This window comes from Alternaria incomplexa (genome assembly GCF_024043165.1).
Source record: "Alternaria incomplexa strain BMP 0042 chromosome Unknown scaffold_3, whole genome shotgun sequence".
Lineage (NCBI taxonomy): Eukaryota > Fungi > Ascomycota > Dothideomycetes > Pleosporales > Pleosporaceae > Alternaria > Alternaria incomplexa.
In genome coordinates, this window is record NW_026249852.1 from 1,230,555 (window position 1) to 1,251,969 (window position 21,415).

At 52.5% G+C, this 21,415-nt stretch overlaps 10 protein-coding genes across 10 annotated transcripts; 4 read left to right on the forward strand and 6 right to left on the reverse strand.

The window, feature by feature from the left end:
• Positions 1-197: 197 nt before the first annotated feature.
• On the reverse strand, positions 198-638 carry J4E90_002802 (uncharacterized protein; the record flags this gene model as incomplete). Its single annotated transcript, XM_051432378.1, has 2 exons — positions 198-364; positions 443-638. The coding sequence occupies 2 exons, from the start codon at positions 636-638 to the stop codon at positions 198-200; spliced, it is 363 nt and encodes a 120-aa protein (XP_051293800.1).
• Positions 639-1,174: 536 nt separating this feature from the next.
• On the forward strand, positions 1,175-2,384 carry J4E90_002803 (uncharacterized protein; the record flags this gene model as incomplete). Its single annotated transcript, XM_051432379.1, has 2 exons — positions 1,175-1,223; positions 1,354-2,384. The coding sequence occupies 2 exons, from the start codon at positions 1,175-1,177 to the stop codon at positions 2,382-2,384; spliced, it is 1,080 nt and encodes a 359-aa protein (XP_051293801.1).
• A 467-nt stretch (positions 2,385-2,851) lies between these two features.
• Positions 2,852-3,746, reverse strand: J4E90_002804 (uncharacterized protein; the record flags this gene model as incomplete). Its single annotated transcript, XM_051432380.1, has 2 exons — positions 2,852-3,375; positions 3,602-3,746. 2 exons carry the CDS (start codon positions 3,744-3,746, stop codon positions 2,852-2,854), a joined length of 669 nt encoding a protein of 222 aa, XP_051293802.1.
• A 1,259-nt stretch (positions 3,747-5,005) lies between these two features.
• On the reverse strand, positions 5,006-5,636 carry J4E90_002805 (uncharacterized protein; the record flags this gene model as incomplete). Its single annotated transcript, XM_051432381.1, has 2 exons — positions 5,006-5,436; positions 5,486-5,636. The coding sequence occupies 2 exons, from the start codon at positions 5,634-5,636 to the stop codon at positions 5,006-5,008; spliced, it is 582 nt and encodes a 193-aa protein (XP_051293803.1).
• A 2,788-nt stretch (positions 5,637-8,424) lies between these two features.
• On the reverse strand, positions 8,425-10,277 carry J4E90_002806 (uncharacterized protein; the record flags this gene model as incomplete). The annotated part of the gene is made up of 3 exons (XM_051432382.1): positions 8,425-8,548; positions 8,604-9,398; positions 9,445-10,277. The coding sequence occupies 3 exons, from the start codon at positions 10,275-10,277 to the stop codon at positions 8,425-8,427; spliced, it is 1,752 nt and encodes a 583-aa protein (XP_051293804.1).
• A 408-nt stretch (positions 10,278-10,685) lies between these two features.
• On the forward strand, positions 10,686-11,964 carry J4E90_002807 (uncharacterized protein; the record flags this gene model as incomplete). The annotated part of the gene is made up of 2 exons (XM_051432383.1): positions 10,686-10,818; positions 10,868-11,964. The coding sequence occupies 2 exons, from the start codon at positions 10,686-10,688 to the stop codon at positions 11,962-11,964; spliced, it is 1,230 nt and encodes a 409-aa protein (XP_051293805.1).
• A 221-nt stretch (positions 11,965-12,185) lies between these two features.
• Positions 12,186-13,943, reverse strand: J4E90_002808 (uncharacterized protein; the record flags this gene model as incomplete). Its single annotated transcript, XM_051432384.1, has 3 exons — positions 12,186-12,880; positions 13,120-13,720; positions 13,782-13,943. The coding sequence occupies 3 exons, from the start codon at positions 13,941-13,943 to the stop codon at positions 12,186-12,188; spliced, it is 1,458 nt and encodes a 485-aa protein (XP_051293806.1).
• Positions 13,944-14,232: 289 nt separating this feature from the next.
• J4E90_002809 (uncharacterized protein) lies at positions 14,233-15,262 on the forward strand (the record flags this gene model as incomplete). Its single annotated transcript, XM_051432385.1, has 2 exons — positions 14,233-14,385; positions 14,447-15,262. 2 exons carry the CDS (start codon positions 14,233-14,235, stop codon positions 15,260-15,262), a joined length of 969 nt encoding a protein of 322 aa, XP_051293807.1.
• A 349-nt stretch (positions 15,263-15,611) lies between these two features.
• On the reverse strand, positions 15,612-16,658 carry J4E90_002810 (uncharacterized protein; the record flags this gene model as incomplete). The annotated part of the gene is made up of 1 exon (XM_051432386.1): positions 15,612-16,658. One exon carries the CDS (start codon positions 16,656-16,658, stop codon positions 15,612-15,614), a length of 1,047 nt encoding a protein of 348 aa, XP_051293808.1.
• Positions 16,659-18,596: 1,938 nt separating this feature from the next.
• J4E90_002811 (uncharacterized protein) lies at positions 18,597-20,758 on the forward strand (the record flags this gene model as incomplete). Its single annotated transcript, XM_051432387.1, has 4 exons — positions 18,597-18,772; positions 18,831-19,426; positions 19,488-19,996; positions 20,024-20,758. The coding sequence occupies 4 exons, from the start codon at positions 18,597-18,599 to the stop codon at positions 20,756-20,758; spliced, it is 2,016 nt and encodes a 671-aa protein (XP_051293809.1).
• Between the last annotated feature and the right edge of the window lie 657 nt (positions 20,759-21,415).

The window sequence follows — 21,415 nt, forward strand, 5'->3', positions numbered from 1 at the left end:
GAAATGGTTAAATCGCGCAAACGAATCACATCACCGTCGACAAGACCATATCACTTTCTTGCTTGGGTTGTGTTGTCATTGTTTCATCTCATAACTATCATATCCGTATCATTGTGATCGTAGTCAATGGCCAGCGGATCTCCTGTCCTCCTGGCTCATGGTATACCCACCATCACGCCTTGTCCCAGCTCAGCAGCTTAACCGAGACGAGTCTCCTTGTCCTTGATGGGCATATCGGAGCCAGTGGTAGACTTGTACTGGCCACGGATGAAGTCGCTGATCTGTTCGTCCTTGGCTTGCTCGACGGCGGACTCGTTGTCCTGAGCACCCTGGCCCATGAACTTCTCTTGGACGAAGTCGACACCTAGTATAAATAGTTAGCACGTGTCAAACAGTTACAGCATGGTGTGGTAGATGTGGGTAGGGATGGAGGACGACATACCCTTGTCGAGGTAGTCCTCGTTCTTCTCGCTCTCCTTGCCGCCGCCAGCAGCGGAGTTGAGCTTGTCACCGATGCCACCGAGGAAGCCACCGGAGCCGGAGGACTTCTGCTCAGAGCCCTGGCCTTGGACGACCTGCTCGTTGACGGACTGGCCTTGGTTGTTACCGCCGCCAGCGAGCTTGTTGACGAAATCCATGATGTTTGTTTGTTGTAATTGAAGGTAGGTCAGGTAAGTAAAGAGTCAAAGCAGTAAAGGCAAAAGTAGTCGTGTGAGGTTGTGATGAGTGATAAGCCGAGTGCAGTTGAGGAGAGAGAGAGAGCTATTTAAGCAGCTGATTGCAAGGCAGGGATGGTTGATCTTGGAAACGGGAGCACCGATGGGTCAATGGGGTCAATCAAGATCTAGTCCCTGGTGACAGGAGCCTTGGTATTGGAGCTAGGTGGGTTTGATAGGTGCGCGTCGCAGCGTGCAAGGAGGCTACGGGCGACGTACCTGATGCGATGCTGGTTCTTGGTCGGCACTGCCCCGCCCAAATGCGCGCCGACGTCATCAGACACCCCGCCATCGCGGAACCTGAAACTAGTCCCTTTGCGAGGCCAAGCTCCGCTATCGCGTCTTGCACGTGCGAGCGACCTTGCGGGCAACCTTGCGACTGTGACCTTGGAAATTTGAATTGCTTCTTTGAGGGGGTTTGTTCGGATCGACGCGTCTGTGCTGTTGTCGTCATTGTCATGATACCTATCACGATTATCACGGGCTTCTTGGGCTCGGGAAAAACAAGTACGTAGTAATTTTCAGCTGCTTTCTTCAGCACCTAGTAGCACGGTACCAGCACATTGCGCGTGTTCAAGGTGTCAGGAACGTGTGAATCACATTCAACAAAGTTTGAATCCTACTAACAGCCTCGCAGCGCTCATCCTGAACCTAATTCCCCAACTACCCAAAACCTACAAACTCGCGCTCTTGAAGAACGAATATGGCGACATCAAAGTCGACACAGCGCTGGCCTCCTCAGCCGCTATATCAGGCGTGCAAGAGCTGCTCAATGGATGCATATGCTGCAACCTCGTCGGGCAGCTCTCCGACGCCCTCGAAACGCTCGCCAACGACGTGAACCCCGACCGCATCGTGATCGAGACCTCCGGCTCTGCCTTCCCCGCAACCCTCGCCATGGAAGTAAACCGACTGAGCAGAGAAACGGGCAAATACGTTCTAGACGGTGTCATGAGTGTGATTGACGTGGAGAATTGGAAGGGCTACGAAGACACAAGCTACACGGCGAAAATGCAGGCACGCTACACGGATCTCATTGTTCTCAACAAGCACGAGCTTGTTAGCGAGAGGAGATTAGAAGATGTTGAGGACGCAGTGCTGGCGCTGGAGGTGGAACCGCAAATACCCAGGACGAAGAGCAGGAAAGGGTGGGTGGATAAGGATATTGTGTTTGGACTGGATGCGAGGCTGGCAGGTGTTACAGAGGAGAACGGAAGCGCGCACGCACATGAACACGACCATGATCATTCCAGCGAAGTCGAGGTCCTGACAGTCACACTGAAAAGCCAGGATGGAAACAGCAGTGTCGACACCGCGAAACTCGCCAAGCTCCTCGAAGACCCAACAAAAGACGAGGTATACCGGATAAAAGGCATCTTGTATTCTTCCACACCACCGAAATCATCGGACGCTGATGCGGATGCGCATCAGAAGGTGCCGGAGGGTCGAGCAAGATATATTCTGAACTGGTCGTTCGGTCGCTGGACGTTTACTCCAGTTCCGCTACCAGCTGGCGAGAGCTCTGGTGAGGGAGAGTCGGTTTTGAGGCTGACGGTTATTACGGCGCGATATGAGTCGACCAAGTGGAAGAAGCAGATTGAGTCGTGTGGGTTGATTGCGTTAGAGGGTGGTGTAGAGGGTTCGTTGATGGTTGAGAAGATAGGGTAGATGAGGAGTGTTGCCGTTTGTGATATACCCGATTCAACGATTAGACTTGTAGAGTAGACTAAAACAACCAAGATGTCTTTTTTGCATTCTCAGCATTCCAATGTCCACGGGTTATTCCTAATGGACGCATGCGCAATTGGTGACTAGCGTGGTGGGGCGCTGATGGCAAACGTCCTCAGCTCCTGCCTCCTGTCACTTCTTTACCAGAGACATGACACTCACAGCACGCATGACGACGCTTTAAACGACACATAACTGCTAAGTGTGCTTTTTACTTTTCACTTGGGCTACTTTATCGCCTTTGTCCGCTTCAATAAGCTGCCTTCTCCTTCTACCTGACTGTTGAACCTCAGACGTGGGCTTCTTCTGCACTTTGAGTGACGGCTCTGAACGTCTTCACCCCTTTGTAATCAGCATCATGCTTGATAGTCGGCTAGTCGGCTACTTTCTAGCGCCAAGTCTCCTTCTCAAGAAGACTTTCCTGCCTGCTCTAGCGCTAGCGTCGCTGCTGCCATATCCTTAACAAAGCTTTCCTGGTGTTGAACGAGGCCGACAAACTCGTCACGCTGATCCTTTTCCCAGGACTTGCTCCCGTGCACGAAGATAGCCGCTACAATTAGTTGTTTAAGCGAGCCCTTTTTGTCCTCACAGATCTTGCCAGCACCATACATCCACTCTACAAAGTCCTTCATGGCCGTTGGCGGAAAGTCACCTTTGGACAGGAGCTGTTCTACCAACCTGACGTGCGCGGCGTCGATCCAGGCCGGGTATTCCAGGAACTCCGCGAACCTTACCATCTCCAGGTCGAATCGCACCGACTTCATATCGCGGGTGAGGTCGATATAGGGTGAACCAGGCCTGTTCTCTGCGTGCGCGATATCCGACACTTCCGTCTCGATATGGCGCTGATATTCGTGGAGATAGAGGAAGTTGACGAAACGGTCCACGACGATTGGAGAAAATCCGGGGAAAGGTATCTCGCACGGATGCTCTGGGGTCTAAGCCATCAGTGTAAGCAGACTGAATTACGACGAGATTGGGCTTTAGGCACACGTACGCCCTGGAAAAGACATTTCAACATCCAGTCTGCATTTGGACCACCGAGCGCCCAGGCCGAATGTATCGGAAATATGAGTCCGTGTGAATTGAGGAGGATATCGCAACCAAGCTTGGACTGCAGGACCTTGTTCGCATGTCTGTCGAGTCAGTGGAAGTACTCAGAGGGGCGGAATTGACGTACTCGGCGCGCTTAGATTCTTCTGTCGGTACCTCCAGATGGTCGTTCTTGGTGGCAATCCGCAGGAGGTTCTCGAGGGACATCCATTCCGGAGCTGGAGGCTTTGGGGTCGCGCCACATGACATCGTGCTTGGTTAGAGACGTTTCGATACCAAAAAGAGCTTCATGGGAGTAAGAAGGTGAAGGAAAACAAGTGAGCAAACAATTGCGGTCGGGAAACGACCAATGTGGCGCTAAGCAATTACCTAACAGAGAGTTCGAGCAATGTCCTTTCACTGAGTTCTATGCTAACGAGAAAGCGTGCAAAAAGGAGAGGCCTGCCCGAAATCGAGAAATCGAACTTACGGCAGCCAAAAAAAAGAACAAGAAAACCCACGATCGCAGAGTAGCAAACTCAACACAGCCATCCTTGCCATGCAACATTGTCCGAGCCAAGCCGTTACTGATAGGATACTTTGGAATACATGGTAATATATATTTGGGTTGAAATCGTGTCAATAGTCTTAACTAATCGTCCTTAGGATCTCATTAAGAGATAAAACACTCATTCGTATTTCGCAAGTTGCCAATACGCGACACCCTAGCTTCTCCAGTCTACGCACTCTAGGATTACAGTTGCAAGGCCCCTATCTGTAACGATACTGCCGTCAACAACGCCCTTACTGCTCTTGGTACCTACGCCGTCCTTCATAACAAGACGTGGTTCAAGACACGTCGCATGGCGTTCAGTGAACTTCTTCCCAAGGCGCCGTACAATACCGCGACTTGGCTTTGGCTGATCTCCCGGAATTCATCCAAGCTCATCACCTCGCTGGTAAGAAAGCCAGGCTTACTGATTCTGGACGCGGATTTGAAGACGTGAAGATGCGCTCGTCGATGCTTATGGATACAGAGGCGTAGGTCTGCCGACTACGGTCCTGGTTCTCAAGAGCGGTGGTACCAGCTTGTGGATGTTTGCCGCATACGAAGTATCTGGCATGATGGCATTGAAGGGTACAAAAGACGATGTATTCCCATACCCTATTGACAAGTCGACCTTTGATAGCCCGTTTCCAGTGGAGAACCTCCTATCATAAGCATGCAGAGTACATCTGGGTATTGATAAGTGTATGTAGCCGCGAAGTCCAGGATGAAACAGCCCATGTGAGCCACACCCAATGAACCATTTCGGAAGTCATCTCATGTCGCCGTCATGCTCCTCATCACGTCCAGCATCTCATGCGATAGGTAATGTAAGGTAAGACATATAGCATTATATATACAGTCATTACATGCCCAATCGTTGGACTTTTCCCAAGCTCCAAGGGTGATGATGAGCTTCCAAACTCCTCTTCCCGTCATTAACTACATAAATATCCATCTCGCAGTAAACCATGATGTCGATTTACAACATACCAAGAGCGAGTCCAAGAGCACCAATACCCATAGCGGCACCGGCAGTCTTCATGGCAGCAGGGTTGCTGGTCTCGGCAGGGACGGTGTTGGTATCTGTCTCGGTGGTGGTGGCAACGAGGCCGTCGCTACCGGTGGTGACAATGACGGCTACGGAAGTGGTCTGGATGACGGAGGTGACGGAGACGGTGTTGGTGTCAGTGACAGTGTTGGTGTCGACGGCCGTTGTTTGGACTGCGCCAGCGCCTCCTCCAACTACGGTGGTGGTCTGGTATGCGCAGTCGGTGAGGAGACGGTACTGGTCGCTGCCATCGTCGTTGTCGTTGCCGTTGTACTGCCTGACGCAGGACTCGCACTGTGGGATCAATGTGTTTGCGTTGTTGGCTGTGCAGATGCACTGGAGGACGGCGGATGAGTCATCATCTATCGCTTCGTTAGATTCTTGTTGTTCGTTATTAGGTGCGGTACTTACTGCTGTCATTCTTGCAACCGTTAGTGATGGAACCGACTTGTGCGCAGACATCAGTGCACTCCGCGGGGATGTTGTCGAAGTCGAAGTCAGTGTCCTGAGCAGCAGCGAAGGTCGCAAGAGCGGAGATGATGGTGAGCTTTGAGAAGAGCATATTGATTGATTGATTGATCGAAGTTCGACTTTTTGAGAGTGAGTGTAGTGGTTTTGAATCAAGTGGAGATGATGAGAAGGCTGATTGTTGTGATGATGGGCTTTCAACATGTCGAGCATGGCGACTCTTATACCAAATGTACTCCTCCTTCCATCGCCCATCGGACGGTCTCCGACCTGGCTTCTGCAGAGGAATCAGGTACCATGGTGTTACCAGAGCCGTCGTACCCGGGTTCGCTCATGCACTTGATGAGATGGCATGCACCGTCGACCTCTGGCATTGGCTTTGCTGTTTGCTAGACGTTATGATAGCGCCCCAATGGAAAGGGCCGAATGCGAAGTGACATGACACTTATCATTTGCATGTCGTTCTGGTCGAACCTGGAGGCCAGGCACAGTGTTTCTGGATGCCGCCAAGCGATTGAAGCATATGAAGGTTTCGCGGAGCCACGCGATGGACATGGAGACAGCGCAGGCCGACGTCATTGGTGCTTGGCACGGCGAATGTGGATCCACCCGAACAACCGAGCGATCACGGCCGATCATCCGGAGAGCTTGTCGTTTGCTCCAGAACGCGCCGACTTTGCGGAGGAAAAACTGGAGAACGTAGGCTTAGGCCGCATGAAACGTTGTTAGTCCGGCTGTACGGCAAACATCGTCAGTCGGCGGCGAACTTCTTTCTGGTAGCTGTTACCCCTGTATGACGCAAACACGCAAATACTTATGCTTTTGAAGTCAGTATGTCATGGCTTGTTCCAAGCTTCAAATCACGTAGTGTGTCTGGACCTCGCTGTCAAATGGCTTGTCCAGGAACGCAGAGCCTCCCAACATTGAATCTGGTATCTCATTGACGTCGGAGCATCAATGCGTAGCTTAGCATCAGAATTAGAATTTGTTGATGGTGCTTCAACGGAAAGACCGGAGTGGCCATCGAATTGTTTGGCTGTCAATGCATGGAGCTTCCTGAAGTAGGATCTGTCTGGTATCATCTTGGTAAAGCTACGCAGGCCAAGAATGGCTGAACCCACTCGTGATAGGCTGTCGACTAGCATCTTGCCGAGAAAGCGTCTTGTACAACAAGCGTGATACATGGTCCACTGGTTGAAGCTTGAGAGCAACGGATCGTGTCGGCTCAAACGAAAGACTGAGCAGTCTATCAGTGAGTCTGATACCTACGTTTTGTTCATGAATTTCATCAACAACAGATAGTGTAGCATCGGCAACTTTGCCTATACTATACTGCTGTTGACTGCCATAACTGGCTAACATTACGTTGTTTCCTCGGAGGCGAAGTTCGCACTGCGCATAGCTTTACAGCGTCCTCTTGGCAACCCGCGCTACCACAGTTTCTAGGCCGTCAGTAGCTGCATACGCTAGGGGCGTGGCAGGAACATACCGTTATTCTAACTGGCATGACCGGCGACATGGCAAACCAGTAGAGCGGCTCTATACTAGTCACTGCGGGTAGAGCATAGCGTGAGGTTGGACAATGCCGTCAGAGCCGTGTGTAGGTTCGCGGTTGCCGTTGCCGCCTCCAGCAGCGTAAAGATGGAAAGTCGAGGCTCTGAGCTCGTTGCTGTGCTGATCTCAGCAGCCTTCGCCACGTATGAAATAGTCGCTAGCTGCTAAACGACGAACAGTGGGCGCTGTCTAGGAGCTTACATTCGTCCATTTGGAATGTGTTCCAGTAACCCAGAAGAGTGCGCATGCGATACGATGTCGAGGTAACTTGGATTGACAGCAAGCCGCTTCCCAAAGTACCGGTCGGGAACGTAGGCTAAGTATTTTCGTATAAATGAAGAGGAAAGGATGTGTCGGCGACAACGTCCACTGAACATAATTGCGGAAGCTGACCAAAGCCGGGCACATGGATGCCATCGATACAGTTTCTGTGGAGGCGTTAATGTGTTCTTGTGGACTCGCGCTCGAATTTGAAGTCTTTTCGCGAAGGACTTTGGGTGTGTACGTTGGTGGGTTGGTAAGTCGATAACGGTGGTTTGCCAGGGTTCGTCGAGGCGTCAATGTGTGTCCATTCACCACGGAAGATACTATACCCTTTGCATAATTACTTGTAATTCCATCTCTACCTGTGCGCATTAGCGTATTTCCGATCAAATAGCTGTAAATATGCGTTGCTTACGTGTATTATGTGCGACTGCTGGGTGTTCGTTGCATATTTCCTCCAGAAAGGAGGGGTTCACCTGCGCATCGATATGAATTGGATCCTTGGACATTTTGTAGCACAATACAGCGCGGGTAAGGCGCTCATGCCTCGTGACGACAGTCGTTCACTTCGCGGGAAGTTGCTGAGACGTGGCCATCGTGGTAGGTGGTTGTGGATGTTGCTTGAAGTTCAAATGAGTGCAACAGCGTCCAGGTGGTCTGATCTCGAACGGGAATAGCAGATCAGCACTGTCATTATCCCCGGACGCTCCTTCTTGCTTAGTCTGTAGGGGTAACGACATCTGCTCACTCATCACAGGCCCAGGCACGTCTCTCAACTGATAATCTTTCATTCACATTGGCAGTGAAATTATGAAAGAATGTGTTGTATCTACCACCCTTCCTTCACGTACCAGTACTCCCACACAAGCCCAAATGCTCCAACCCAATCGTCACACATTTGTACCATACCCGGGTATCATTGCCACTCAAAGACTGCACACACTACTACTAGGACACGTTCCAGACAGACACGGTGAGAGAAATGCCCGTCTTTTTTCTCACTCATACCAACATGATTCTCAAAAGGACAGATGTGATGTAAACCTTACAACAGCATGTACCCTCTACCTAGCCTGCACGGCCGGAAAGTAGCGGGGTCCGGAGTACCCGTAGAACTGGACGCTCTCAATGTCGATGTTGCCATCGTGTTTCGGGCTCCAGAACTTGAGTAGGACGTGTCTTCCCGAACTGGAGAATGCGTTAGTAAACCGATGGCTCCCTAGGGTGACCAGACCAAACTTACATTGCAGGGTGAAATTTGATCGTGATCTTATTCTTGTTCTTCGCAATGAAGAAGCGCGCATGTGGGGGTATGAGTGGCTCGTCATGGGTTCGTTCGGAAGGTTCAATGCGGCTGGGCGCAGCTACACGAGACGCTCGGATGGGCTCAAGATAGCGCTCTCTCCGCTCGCGCCATTCGCTGTATGTGCTGTAGTCGAGAGCCGGCGCGCGACGCAGCGGACCCAGGCGGGGAATGACTTCATCGTCATCGTCGTCGCTGTCTGGACGCCAACGGCTTTCTCTTCGAAGGCGGTCGGCCATGATGGCAGCACTGGGTACTTCTTCGTTGGAGTCCGAGTCTTCATCCTCGCTGGCAGCAGTAGTGACTGTAAAAGGCGGTGGGGTAGGTGCAGAAATGCCAGCGGGACCGCTGTAAGAGTCATCCGCTGCGTGATCACAATTGTCACCCTCTGCTTCGTCTTCGTGTTCTACCATCTGGCGCATTATCCGCCGACGTTCAGAGTCGGAGCGCAAAGACGATATCCAGTTCGCAGATTCGGCATTCAGCCTTTCACTGCGGAGACGAAGATTCTCGATGCGCTCCTCCATGTCCTCGCGAGGGCCCTGATTTGAGTATTGCCACACCGAAGGATCTTCAAGAGCCTCTCGCAACGACATGTGTTCGTTGGCCTCGTTTGGGGAACTGGGTGTCGGAGACATCAGTGGCGATGGAGTGTCGTAGCGGAGATTGTAGGCTGAGGTTCCGGACAAGAGTTCATCTGCAGACATGGATACAAATACAAGACCTTCTTGAACGCTGGTGTCAGGTTAGCAATGATCAAAGACGAAGCGGAGACACATACGGAGCCGTAAATCCACGGTCCGGTGCTCGAATGACGATCTTCTCCAAGGCGAAGGGGGCTTCTCCGATGTGTTTCAAGAGAAGATTGCACTGGGAGCTCTCGCTGCAGTATACACTCTTGTCGTTCCTTAAGACATTCTGAACCCTGTATAGCCCAGGTGGATTGTCTCTGCGATGCTCACCGCCGTCACAGCTTATGATCTCCATGCGCAGACGCCCAGGCACTACCTGACCCCTATGGCCGTACTTGAAGCACATGTACTCCGTAGCAGCGCTACTGTCATGTTCCAACTTCCTCCGCTTGTGTCTGCGCTCGCTGTTGAGTTGCACGATGGGGCTACGAGAGCGGGGCTGTGTATTCGAGATAGTAAAAGGATTGCTTGTCGGTAGGTCACTCAGTGAGTCAAGAACATCGTTGGTAGCGTCCATATCGGCCAAGCGCTGTTCTCTCGTGCGGGCCTGAGAGCGGCGGAGGTAGCTTTCGCTCGGTACGGCGCGAGGTCGGTTGGGGTTTGCAGTGGGCGGCCTTCGGGCCAGATTGTCCGCAGCGTCGCTGTCACGTGGGGGACCAAATAGGCGGTGCAGCGGGCCTCTTCTGGTTGACGTGCGAGTGCGCACGCGGCGGGCAGGGTCTCTGGGGGATGACGTCGCATCGTAAGCGGAGGGCGTGGGCTCGGCTAGGGAGTGCAGCGCATTTCTGGACGCGCTGGTAGAGGCAGAGCGAGAGACGGTCGGCGGCGAGGTCGAGGCATGGGGAAAGTCAAAGCTGCCCGTCGTGAAGGCCAGTGGGAAGGGCGCAGGCGGTGGGGACGGAGAGGAGGGTGGTCTGGGCATGGGTGACGTCGGCGCTCGCTCCCATTGAGGAGACGAGGTATGGCGAGTAGTTAGGCTCACACGCAGAGGAGAGACTAGCAGTTTACGGTGGGAGGGTAGGAGACGGCACTTGTCGAGGCTGAGGCGACGAACAAGCAACGCATCTTCTAGTCGGTCCCGTGTGGTTGGCACGCGGGGTGCGCACGGGCCACCGCAGAGCCGCACAGGCAGGCTACGAGGTAATGCCGTCACCGCTAGCTGCCTTTACTCGGCCCTCTGCAAGACGCCCGTCCAGCTTGAATTAGCCCATACGCAGCCAGCGTCTTGCTCCGGTCCACCAACTATCTGACTGCCCTGCGTGATTGCGCAGTCAACATCTCGCATACGCGTCTTTACGTCTATATACATACCCGCGCGACGACAAACACCATGGCTGATCTCACCGAGCCGTCCCCGGTACCTCCGCCGGTGACCAATGGCGCGTTGCCTGCTGCATTGCCTGCCGAGGACGCAGCTGGCGAGACAGTCGCCGCCATCGCGGAGGCCGACAAGATATCCGCAGGTAAGCGCGACGCAATGGCAGTCGCAGCAGTGCTAACTCCCGCGCTCAGATGAAATCGCCCTCTACGACCGCCAAATCCGCCTATGGGGCGTCGCGGCGCAAGAGAAGATCCGCACCGCCAACATTCTGCTCGTCTCCATCAAAGCCCTCGCCAACGAGGTCGCCAAGAACCTCGTCCTCGCCGGCATAGGCTCCATCACCCTCGCAGACCACGAAGTCGTAACCGAAGATGATCTGGGCGCGCAATTCTTGATCAGCGACGCCGATGTAGGCAAGAACCGCGCAGAGGCAGCATTGCCTCAGGTGCAAAAGCTCAACCCGCGCGTCACCGTCAAGACCCTCACCACCGACATCCGCAACGAGCAGGATCCCAACTTCTACGCCGCCTACGACATCATCATATGCACCGACATGGACTTCCTCTCCACCTCCGCCCTCAACGCCGGTGCGCGCATAGCACGGAAACCCTTCTACGCGGGCGCATCACACGGCATGTACGGCTACATCTTCGCCGACCTGGTCGAGCACAACTTCGTTATCGAGCGCGAGAAGAGCAATCGCGACACGCAGGTCGGCGCTGAGAGCACAACGAGGAGCATCAAGAGCGTCCAGGTCAAGAAGGAGAACGGAAAGGTGGTTGAGTTGGTCAACAAGCAGGAGCTCTACAGTCCGTTGATGCTGGTCAAGGACAGCCCACTCCCTGCGGATATTGCAAACAACGCCAGGAGGCTGAAGAGGGTCCATCCCTTACTCACCTGTGTACGCGCATTGTGGGAGTACCAGCGCATGGGCCACGGCATCTACCCTTCGCATACACCAACAGATCTTCAGCTCTTCACCACCATTGCGAACCTCAAGCACCAGGAGCTGCTACTTCCTGCAGAGTCTCTCAAAGCCGAAGTCCTCCGCAGCTTCCTTCAGAATCTGGGTAGCGAACTGGCACCCGTCACGGCTTTCCTGGGTGGCCAGCTGGCTCAAGATGTCATCAACGTGCTGGGACAACGTGAACAGCCCATTCAAAACCTCATGCTGTTCGACGGCGAGGACAGCTCAGGACCTGTCTATGCGCTGCATCCTATCTTCCCTGGAACACCGTTACCCATCATGTCGAGCATGCCTGTCAACGCGCCGATTACGATGGTCTGAACTTTGGAAACGGAGATATGAAGCATGGTTTGCCAGACATTGCATTGTGCGGTTGGATAACGGGTCTGCGAGTTGTGGAGGAAAAGTCGTGTGGAAGCATGTGGCGGGCATAGCACTTGATTGAAAGATACCCAAATGAAATCGCTGAGTTGCCAGCGAAAAGCAATACGATCTAATACACTCTCAACACCCACCCATACCCCTCGTTGCCATTGACCCATCTACTGCTTCTTCTTCTCATCCTTAACATCCCCCTTCCCAATGTTCCTAAACAACATCCAGCATAGCCCCACAAACGCGAACAAGACCACACCAACCGTTCCTCCCTCAACCCACCCAGCCATCCTCGTATCAAGCACCGGCACATTGATCCACTCCACCAACCCATCCGATCCAGTCTGATTCCACGCCTTAGGCTCCACATGCATGAACCTAGTCTTGGGTCCAAACAAGCCCTCATATCCCAAATGCAAGCGATCAAACGGATTGGTAGTATGCTGTGCACCCGAATCGGCACGACAAGCCCAAAACACAACAGGCCAAGGGACAGGCAGTCTAGCATGAGACGCCGTCTGAGCAGGCATATACCGCAGATGCAACGGTATGCTGACATTCCAATCCCCCTCCGGCACCTCACCATGCGTCGGCAAGTCCTCCCATACGCTCTCCTCCCCATCACCCAGACTGACCTTGGGATACTCAATCTTCTCCGGTTTAGGTATGGCGAGTTCAAAGAGTGCTGCGGAGCCCCAAGCCGGCACAACCCAGTCTGGGGCTTCGAGATCGGTAGCGCCGGCTAGACTGCGGAGACGCCTCAGGTTCTTGTCTGCGAGGAACAGGGCGTCGGAGAATTGGTATTTGTCGATGAAGAGGTAGGAAGGGAGGGTTAGGTGGGTGTGTAGTTTGCAGGAGCGGTCTGGTGGGGTGAGGTGGGGTGCTGGGAAGGTTAGGGTGAGGGTTGGGTGGAGGCCGGTTGGTTGGTTAAAAGAGGTGCTGTAGGTTAGGGGGTGGAGTTTGGGTGGGGCGGTTGGGTTCTTGGAAGCTTGGAGGAGAGGGTAGTGCCGGGTTGGAGTTTGGAAGCGCGTGGGCTCTGTGAGTCGTTAGTTTCTTACTGTCATGATGATGTGAAGATAGTGTAGTAGGAGTCATACGTACTCGGTTTATCGTCTTGCCCTAGGACTGTCAAGAAACCTCCAAACTGCACATCTTCGGGATCGGCATTTCCCTCCAAACTCAATACCCCAATCTCTACTGTCGCTTCTTTACTTGGCAGCCTGATGGTCTCAGTCCAGCCTTTGTTGCTGGATCCTGCATTGGACGACTCGGCTGTCAGAACAACGCTTCTCGAGATAGTATCGTAGTCCACATCGACATAATCTGACAGAGCAAAGCCATCAATCGCATCCAAACAATAGCTTTTTCCATCTTTTTTGCAAGATTTCTGCTGGAAGAAACTCCTAACTCTGTCGATATCATCCAAGTAGCTGTAGTACTGCGAGGTGGCCGACATTGAGAAGCGTTCTGAGAGGACTGGCATCTTTGTGGAGCTGGATGATGTTGACGAACACTTCAGGTCCGAAGAGATGAGGGAGTGGAGGCTTGAGCATAGTGCATCATCAGGCGTATCTGATAGAGGCGTGAAGAAGATATGCAGACCAGGTGAGACACGTGATGTGAATGGCGGAGTAGATGCGTAAGGCCTGGGAGATGTCCAGCGTAGATGTAGTTCGTGCCATTGCTGAAAGACTTTACTTATCTACGTACCGTTAGGATGAATTCGCTCTTTTGGTGGACATGAGAGTGGGTGCTGTACATACTTCTTCAGGTAGCTCATTCAGCCCGAGTGTGATACGGTGTTCCTTCGCAGCATGGACATTATCCAAAGCAAAGTATGGACCAGATTTGTCTTCGCCGACATCAAGTTGGTCGGGAGTAAAGTCCTCTGGGTTCGTCACCACATAAGTTATTCGCTGTTTCATGATTGTTGTGATGGAGGTTTCGTTCGAGGTCTGTCCACGCGTGATGCTCGCGATGGCATGTGAGTAAAGCGAGCTAGTGCGGAAGCGATACTAGCGTATGTACATCCCTGTAAACGCCTCGGCGGTGCGTCATCGGCATTCACTGGCGCCGCCAGCTTCTAGATTCACAGCCCCAAAGCACAAGGCATCTCCACCGTGTCCTTTCACATGCTTTTGCCACACGGGTGGTACATGAGTTGTCTTAACCATCCCTATTGAGCACACTTCTAATCCACGACCTTGCGACAATATGCATCTCCTCAGCTTCCTCTACCCTGCGCTGCTGGCAGCGAGTGGCGCAGAAGCCCTCCGCTCAGACAAGGTCAAGCTGGCTAAGATTGAAAGCCTCACGCTGCGCAAAGGACAGCAGACCTCCGCGCGACGCGTTGACCCTATCCCCCAGGTACGCATTCATCCTACGCGTCTCCGCCTACCCTTCCGTACAGCCTACTAACATATGATAGCTGAAATGCATCGGCGGTTCCGCACGCGGCCTCTACGAACCCGAGATAATGCGCTGCAAGAACAGCGGCTCTGACTACGACGAAGACTCCATACAATGGACCTGCACCGCCTCGCTCCCCGAAGAATTCAAGCTCGGTTCCACAGACGTCATCTGCGAAGGCTACGATTACCCCGAAGACCCATACATCTTGAAAGGAAGCTGCGGAGTAGAGTACCGTCTTGTCCTCACAGAGAAAGGTCAAGAGAAGTACGGCAAGGGAAGAGGAAGATGGCAGGGCGACGACGACGATGACGACCGACGTGACGGACCGAAAACCATGGGCGAGAGGATTGCAGGCGGGCTATTCTGGATGCTCTTCGGTGGTGTCGTGTTGTGGATGATATACTCTGCGCTCAGAAACCGCGCACAAGGTCCGGATGGCGGCGCAGCAGGAGGCAACAGACCTGGCTGGGGAGGTGGCGGCGGCGGTGGATGGGGAGGAGGCTACAACGACGACAACGACGACCCGCCTCCACCATACTACCCGAACAATCCCAATAACCCCAAGTCAGGCTACGGTGCGACACAACCGGCACAAGGCTGGAGGCCTGGCTTCTGGTCGGGTGCGGCAGGTGGCGCTGCTGCTGGATGGGCTGCGGGCCAGTTTGGCAACAGAGGCAACCGGAACAACCAGACGGGCGGCTGGAGCGCTGGAAACGGAAGTGGCAGTCGCTGGAACAACGGCGGAGAGGGTAGCTCAAGGAGTTCGTCTGGTGATAGTTTCTCCAGCACCAGGCATGAGAGCACTGGGTTTGGAGGAACTTCGCGCAGATGATGTGTTGGTTATTAATTTCTCTATTGGCCTAAGAATGATACCCCCTTTTACGCGTTATGGACATGAATCTATATGACTTGGATACTTCGGGACATTGGTGTACACATATGAATAGGATATGCAGTAGTAAAAATAAACAAACCCAATATCTGATGTATGCCGTGCCGAACACGTCGCAGTTCCGCAATGATCATACCAGCAACTGCACTGGAGATGCCCCATTTGTGCTCCTATGAGCCACTGGGTAACCCAGAAGTCTACATCGCCTTGACATCCTGCAAAACTTTCGGGTTGACACAGATGTAGACAGCAGCGCACCTATTCAGCTTTTTCCCTTGCATGAGGTCCCTCAGCCCCCTTCCCCAGCCCTCCAAGGAATATCATCCTTCCCCACCTTAACGCAAGTCAGCCACCCCACCTTCTGCCCCTCCACATCAAGCAAAGACTCGTTCTTTGCAAGATCCTCCACGTACGCACTCGCTTCCCTCTTCAAGATCGCCAGATCCTCACTCAGACTGGCAACTGCGGAGGGCATGACCTGTTCGAGCATGCGTCGCATATCCTCGTACGGCATGTATCCCTCCACCTTCCATATCTTCCGATAGATTGTGCCGCGCCGGAGAGAGCCCTTGCAATCGTCGTGTAAGTTGGTGAATTCTTGGGCGAGGATGGACCGGAATGTTGAGACGATGAACCAAGTGTCGAATTCAGAGTTGACAAGAAGAGACACTGGGTGACTGCTTGCGCCGCGGCCGACGTGTATAGTGAGTAAGAGCAGGTCGCGCTCTATCTCTGTGCAGCGTTTGTTTAGCTCCTGGCTCTTAGCCGTGATGAGGCGGACGATCTCTTCTGGGAGAGAGGAGCGTGGCGTCGGCCATGGCCAGCTTGGGTGTGCGCCAGACATGTGTATCAGTGCTTCTGTGTAGATTGACTCGTTGTGCAGAGATAGTGAGAGAATGAGCCAGCGTGCGGGATCGTTTTTGATTGCACGCAGAAGCGCATGTCGGTGCTGGAGAAGGGTGGCATTGATCTGTGACCTTAGGTTGGGGAGATTGTCCAAGCAGCCCAGGTCTCCGGCGAGCTTGGTGAGTTGTTCGGAGTGAGTGAGAGAGGCGGCGATATTTGTAGTCGGGATCTTTATGGGGACGTTATAGAATGCGCTGAAGATTTGATTGTAAACATCAATCGTGGCAGTGTGATCTGGAGTGATAGAGAAAGGATTGCTTGAATCGGAATCCTCGTGCTCGGTCTTGATTGCAACGTCGGCAACATGGTAACTTCCGGTATCTGAAATGACTGGCTTTTCTTCGGTGGTTTGCTGTTGTACCAATGCAATCTTACCATCGGCCTCTTCAATAGTGTAGGAGGCCCATGCCGGCCCTATTGTGGGCATCATGATGCTGGAAAGTGATTTTGAAAACCATGAGGAGAACCGCGTGAGAATGCTGCTGTGGAGTTGCCATTGTCTCGGCGGAGTGACAAGTTCCGTCTCGATGAAGATATCGCCCGTCGTGAAGATGGGAAAGGATCCTGTGGTATTATGCAGGGTATTAGGTGCATGCGTCACTGTACCATCATGCGACGGTTCACGGAGTGTCTCTGGGGTTAGACAGCCCGAGGTGATCATCCCGGCATAGTTGGAGACTTCTAGTGGAGAGCTGATTGAATTGTCCTTTGCAGAAGGGATATGGGCCGCATGCGTTGCTGGAAGATGGCCAAGTGAGGGTGGACTTCCAGCATCGCCAGCATGCTGCGAGGAAGACTCAGAAGCCGCAGAAGACAACCCTGACGAATGTGCGGCTGAGTTTGATGGTGAAGTGAGAGGCTTGGAGTCTTCGATGGTCTTTTCTGGTCTTGTATCTTGCGAGCTCGTGGAGTTCGTTACCGAAATTGTCGAAGCACATCGCTTACGCGCTTGCGCGGGTGATTGCGAACGGCTGCGCTTGTCCATTATGATGTCTAGAGAGTGGAAGTGTAGGGCAGTTGAATGAACAATCTTGTGCTGGACGATATGGTCGGTCGATGAGGTAAGAGTTGATACCGGAGATGTATATATAGTTGTAGAAACCGCTCGGCCAAGGTGTCGGACTGGTGGTCATCACGGCAATGAGTCTGCCAGCCGAACGCTATACGCCAGTATACCGCTTACGATTAGCTTTAGTAGTAGTTTGAGAAAGCGGTAGGTGAGCGAGACCGTGTATATTGTGGTGGTCATATGAGGCTGGTCACGATAAGGGTGAGAGACGGCATATACTCCCATGGGTTTATCCAACAGCTTCCAGAAAATATGTTCCTACTTCATGAAGCATACGTATGTGGTGCAATGATAATTCTTGCAGTCAGGTGTGAGGCTGCGAGATTTTATCGCACACCTCATTGTAAGTTGTTCGACGTAAATGTGCACTTTGGTGTCCGCGGCCCATGGACCGATTTGTATCATGATCAACACGTAACGCTTCCTTCATGACTATCGGTAAGAATAGAAGGCGAAACGTATGGCAGTTTATTTGGCGCATATGCATCAAGCTTTGCTGCAGACGCTCATCGTTCTTCGCTCAACGAAGACCCGAGGAGGCTCCTACGGCCTATGCCTACGTTCCAGTAGACAATGAGAATAGGGTCTTCCGCATACTTGAGCAACGGTCTTTGCGCTTGCTAGGAAGAATATATCCAGAGATCCGGTGTTGATTGAGGTCAAGACTTCCTCTTGATGTCCTTGGTGTTATTGAAACACCTTGCCGGACTGATAAGCCGGCATCCGAGGGTCCTAAACGCCACGTAGGTACCAATGCAATAAGCTTCGCTTGAATGCGCCAATAAGCTTTTTCTCCAAAGTTTTCATGCCAGATAAGTTGGCGATCTTTTGGGAATGTGAAAACGACTTTTGTTTGAACGTCGGCAGGACAGTCCAATGCGGAGTGAAAAGTACGATGACGTTTGGAAAAGTGGGGCTTACTGGATGCGAAGAACTGGCGTGAATGTGTTCCTTTGGCGAAGAGATCAGTGCAGAATCCTGCGACGTAAGGTAAGCCGTGTTTGCGTATCGCCAGTGTTTCCAGAGTCGTGATAAACGGATTAGTAGCTCTCAAACGAGGGGCTGAATGTGACGTCACGGTATCGCCCATTCTAGAATTACCTGCCGTTGCCGCGGAGGTCACACGAATTTCACAGCAGGAGCAACCTGATTAATCTGTGATCACAGAAGCCTGGTCGTACCCCGGCTGTTAACCCTCTGCTATGCAAAACTCGTACGATTCCTTTTCAACACACCACAAGTGTCCACTGCTAGCCTAGTGGAGGCTAGCTCGGTCCTCTCGGAGTTATGTCCGCGCCCATGGGGTCGCTGCCAACATCGCTGTCGCAACTTGTGCTTGATGATCTACCGACGCCGACCTCAAGAGCGGACGACGATTACGATCCCAACAGCCTTGCATACGACCTGATCAGGTTCACGCCCGCGCCGACTGTGATCCTAGATGCGTTGCTCTATGTGCGCCATGTCTCCGATTCGTTAGTACAGCCTATGAATAGGATCGTCTAATTCCTGCTATTTGCTGACATCTATCAGTTATGTGACTACCTCAAACGCAAGAGATCGCGTTGATCTTGTAGGCCGACATGCCGATCACATTTTCGACGTCTCCTCCACTATTCCTGCTTTTGCTCCAGCCCATGCGCTAGTAAGCGCTGCATGTCGAACTGGCAACCTCCAGCAATCGAGAGCTGTAACAGATACGGGTCTCGCCTGGCACCTGAGAGCAGTCCCAATTCTGCGCCACGGGATATTGCGCTGCATACAGATGGAATTCTTCGACATCACCGAAGAACATCAGCGACAGCTTGAGTTCAGGGAACGCTCTTATCAGAATGAAACATTCCAATTGCTGGTAGCAACCATCAAGGATTATGCGATCTTTATGCTTGACCCGACAGGGCATGTGGCCACGTGGAATGCAGGAGCTCAGGGTTTTAAGGGGTACACTCCAGCCGAGATCATCGGCAAGCACTTCTCGGCCTTTTATTCCCAAGAAGACCGCGAGAATGATAAGCCATCTAGGGAATTACGAGATGCCCTCCGCGACGGAAGATGTGAAGACGAAGGCTGGCGTTTTCGCAAGGATGGATCCAGGTTCTGGGCGAATGTTGTCATCACGCCGGTGTATAGTAAGCATCTTCTCACGCACTACATATGAGACATATACTAACTTCGTTTGCCTTCATTCAGAGGACGACATCCTCCTCGGCTTCTCTAAGATCACTAGAGATTTGACGGAAAGACGGAAAGCCGAGAAGAGTCTTATCGCCGCCTATGAGGAAGCATCGAAACTCAAATCGGAGTTCTTAGCCAACATGAGCCACGAGATCCGCACGCCTATGCACGGCATGCTGTCCGCTTTAACGCTACTACTGGACACCAAGCTGGACAACAACCAACAAGAGCTAGCAAATATCATCAAAGAGTCTGGGGACGTGCTTCTTCAGCTAATTGACGACTTTCTCGATTTTAGCAAGCTCGCTTCGGGTAGCTTTTCTATCAGTAACGATATTATAAGCGTAAAGGATATCATTCAATCTGTCTTTCGGGCACATCAGACGTGCCAGAGACCCGAAGTCAAGCTCGAGATCGAAATGGACAACAAGCTACCTAGTTCCGCTGAAGGAGACTCTCTACGTTATCGACAAGTTGTACAGAATCTCCTATCTAATGCGACAAAGTTCACGGAGCAAGGCTATGTACGAATAGTTGCGCGACTCTAAAAGGAAGACCAAGAATACTTCACGATTCTGACTGAAGTGATAGACTCAGGCATTGGAGTGCCAGCAAGTGGCTCACAGACCCTATTTACGCCTTTCACTCAGATCGACAACTCCACGACAAAGAGATACAAGGGTACAGGATTGGGCTTGAGTATCTGCAAGTCGCTGGCTGAGCGCATGGGTGGAAGCATTGGCTTTCACCCCAATCCAGAAGGTTCAGGTAGTGTTTTCTGGTTTACCGCCAAGCTCAAAAGATGCAAGCAGCTCAAAGCTTTGGAGGTTCTACAAGAGGGTCTGGCTGGATTGAGCATCCCATCTCCCGTGGTGGCCGACCCGATGGAAACTCTCAAAATCGTCGCTCCTGACAAACGTTTGCTACTTGCGGAAGACAACATCATTAATCGAAAGGTCATGACACGCATGCTTGCTGGCATGGGGTTCAACAATGTGGACACGGCACCGGATGGTAAGGAAGCGGTATCCAAGGCCTCAATCAACAAATATGACCTGATTCTCATGGACGTCAACATGCCTGTTCAAGATGGGCTCAGCGCTACCAAAGAGATTCGAGCAAATGGACTCCACGTTCCGATCGTGGCTATGACAGCAAATGCTCTCAAAGGCCAGGCGGAGTCGTACATTGCAAAAGGGATGACGGGGTACATCGCCAAACCTGTAGACAGAAGTTTGCTTGTCAAACTCTTGCTTGGATGTCTACAGCAAAATTCCACCAGCTGACGCGGCACGTTAACGATAGAGATGATCTCTCAAGGGAGGGAACAAATACAATACGTATCATTCCACACAACACAACTTGTAGCAGCGTCGATGGGCACCACTGGGGGTCGACGCCGCAATAAGACAGTTCACACGAACATTCGGAAGGCAACGACTCCCAACCTAGGAAAAGCCTGAACACCCTAGAGCCTACACCGACGTTAGGCCACCTACCTTGCATCTTTCCGTGTTAATGTGGTCTGCAAACACGTTCAGCCTTTTTCTTGTATAAGATGGGCGTAGGATCATGCCCTCGCCATTCCCGGGATAGTTCACCGGCAGAGGTCTTGGTACACAGAAACTACTATCGCATGGCCGGCAGTCTTGATCTGGCCAATGGCTTCGCGGGTACGTTACCCGACATTTGCCTGCCCTGGAAGCGGACCCACCTGCACACATCAGCACCAAACCGATGTCTATTCGAGTCGCTGGTATTTCCTCAAGACCGGGCAAGGTTTTCGCATCGCTTTCGCACTGATGCGAGCAGGTGCCTTATCCGCATGCACGGCGCTGTTGGGGTGAATGGGGACCCCCTCTTTTGGGCTTCGGCTAGACCATCTTCACCGGCCCCAAGAGAAACTCTGTCACACGAGATACGTTTGTGAAAAGACACTGGTT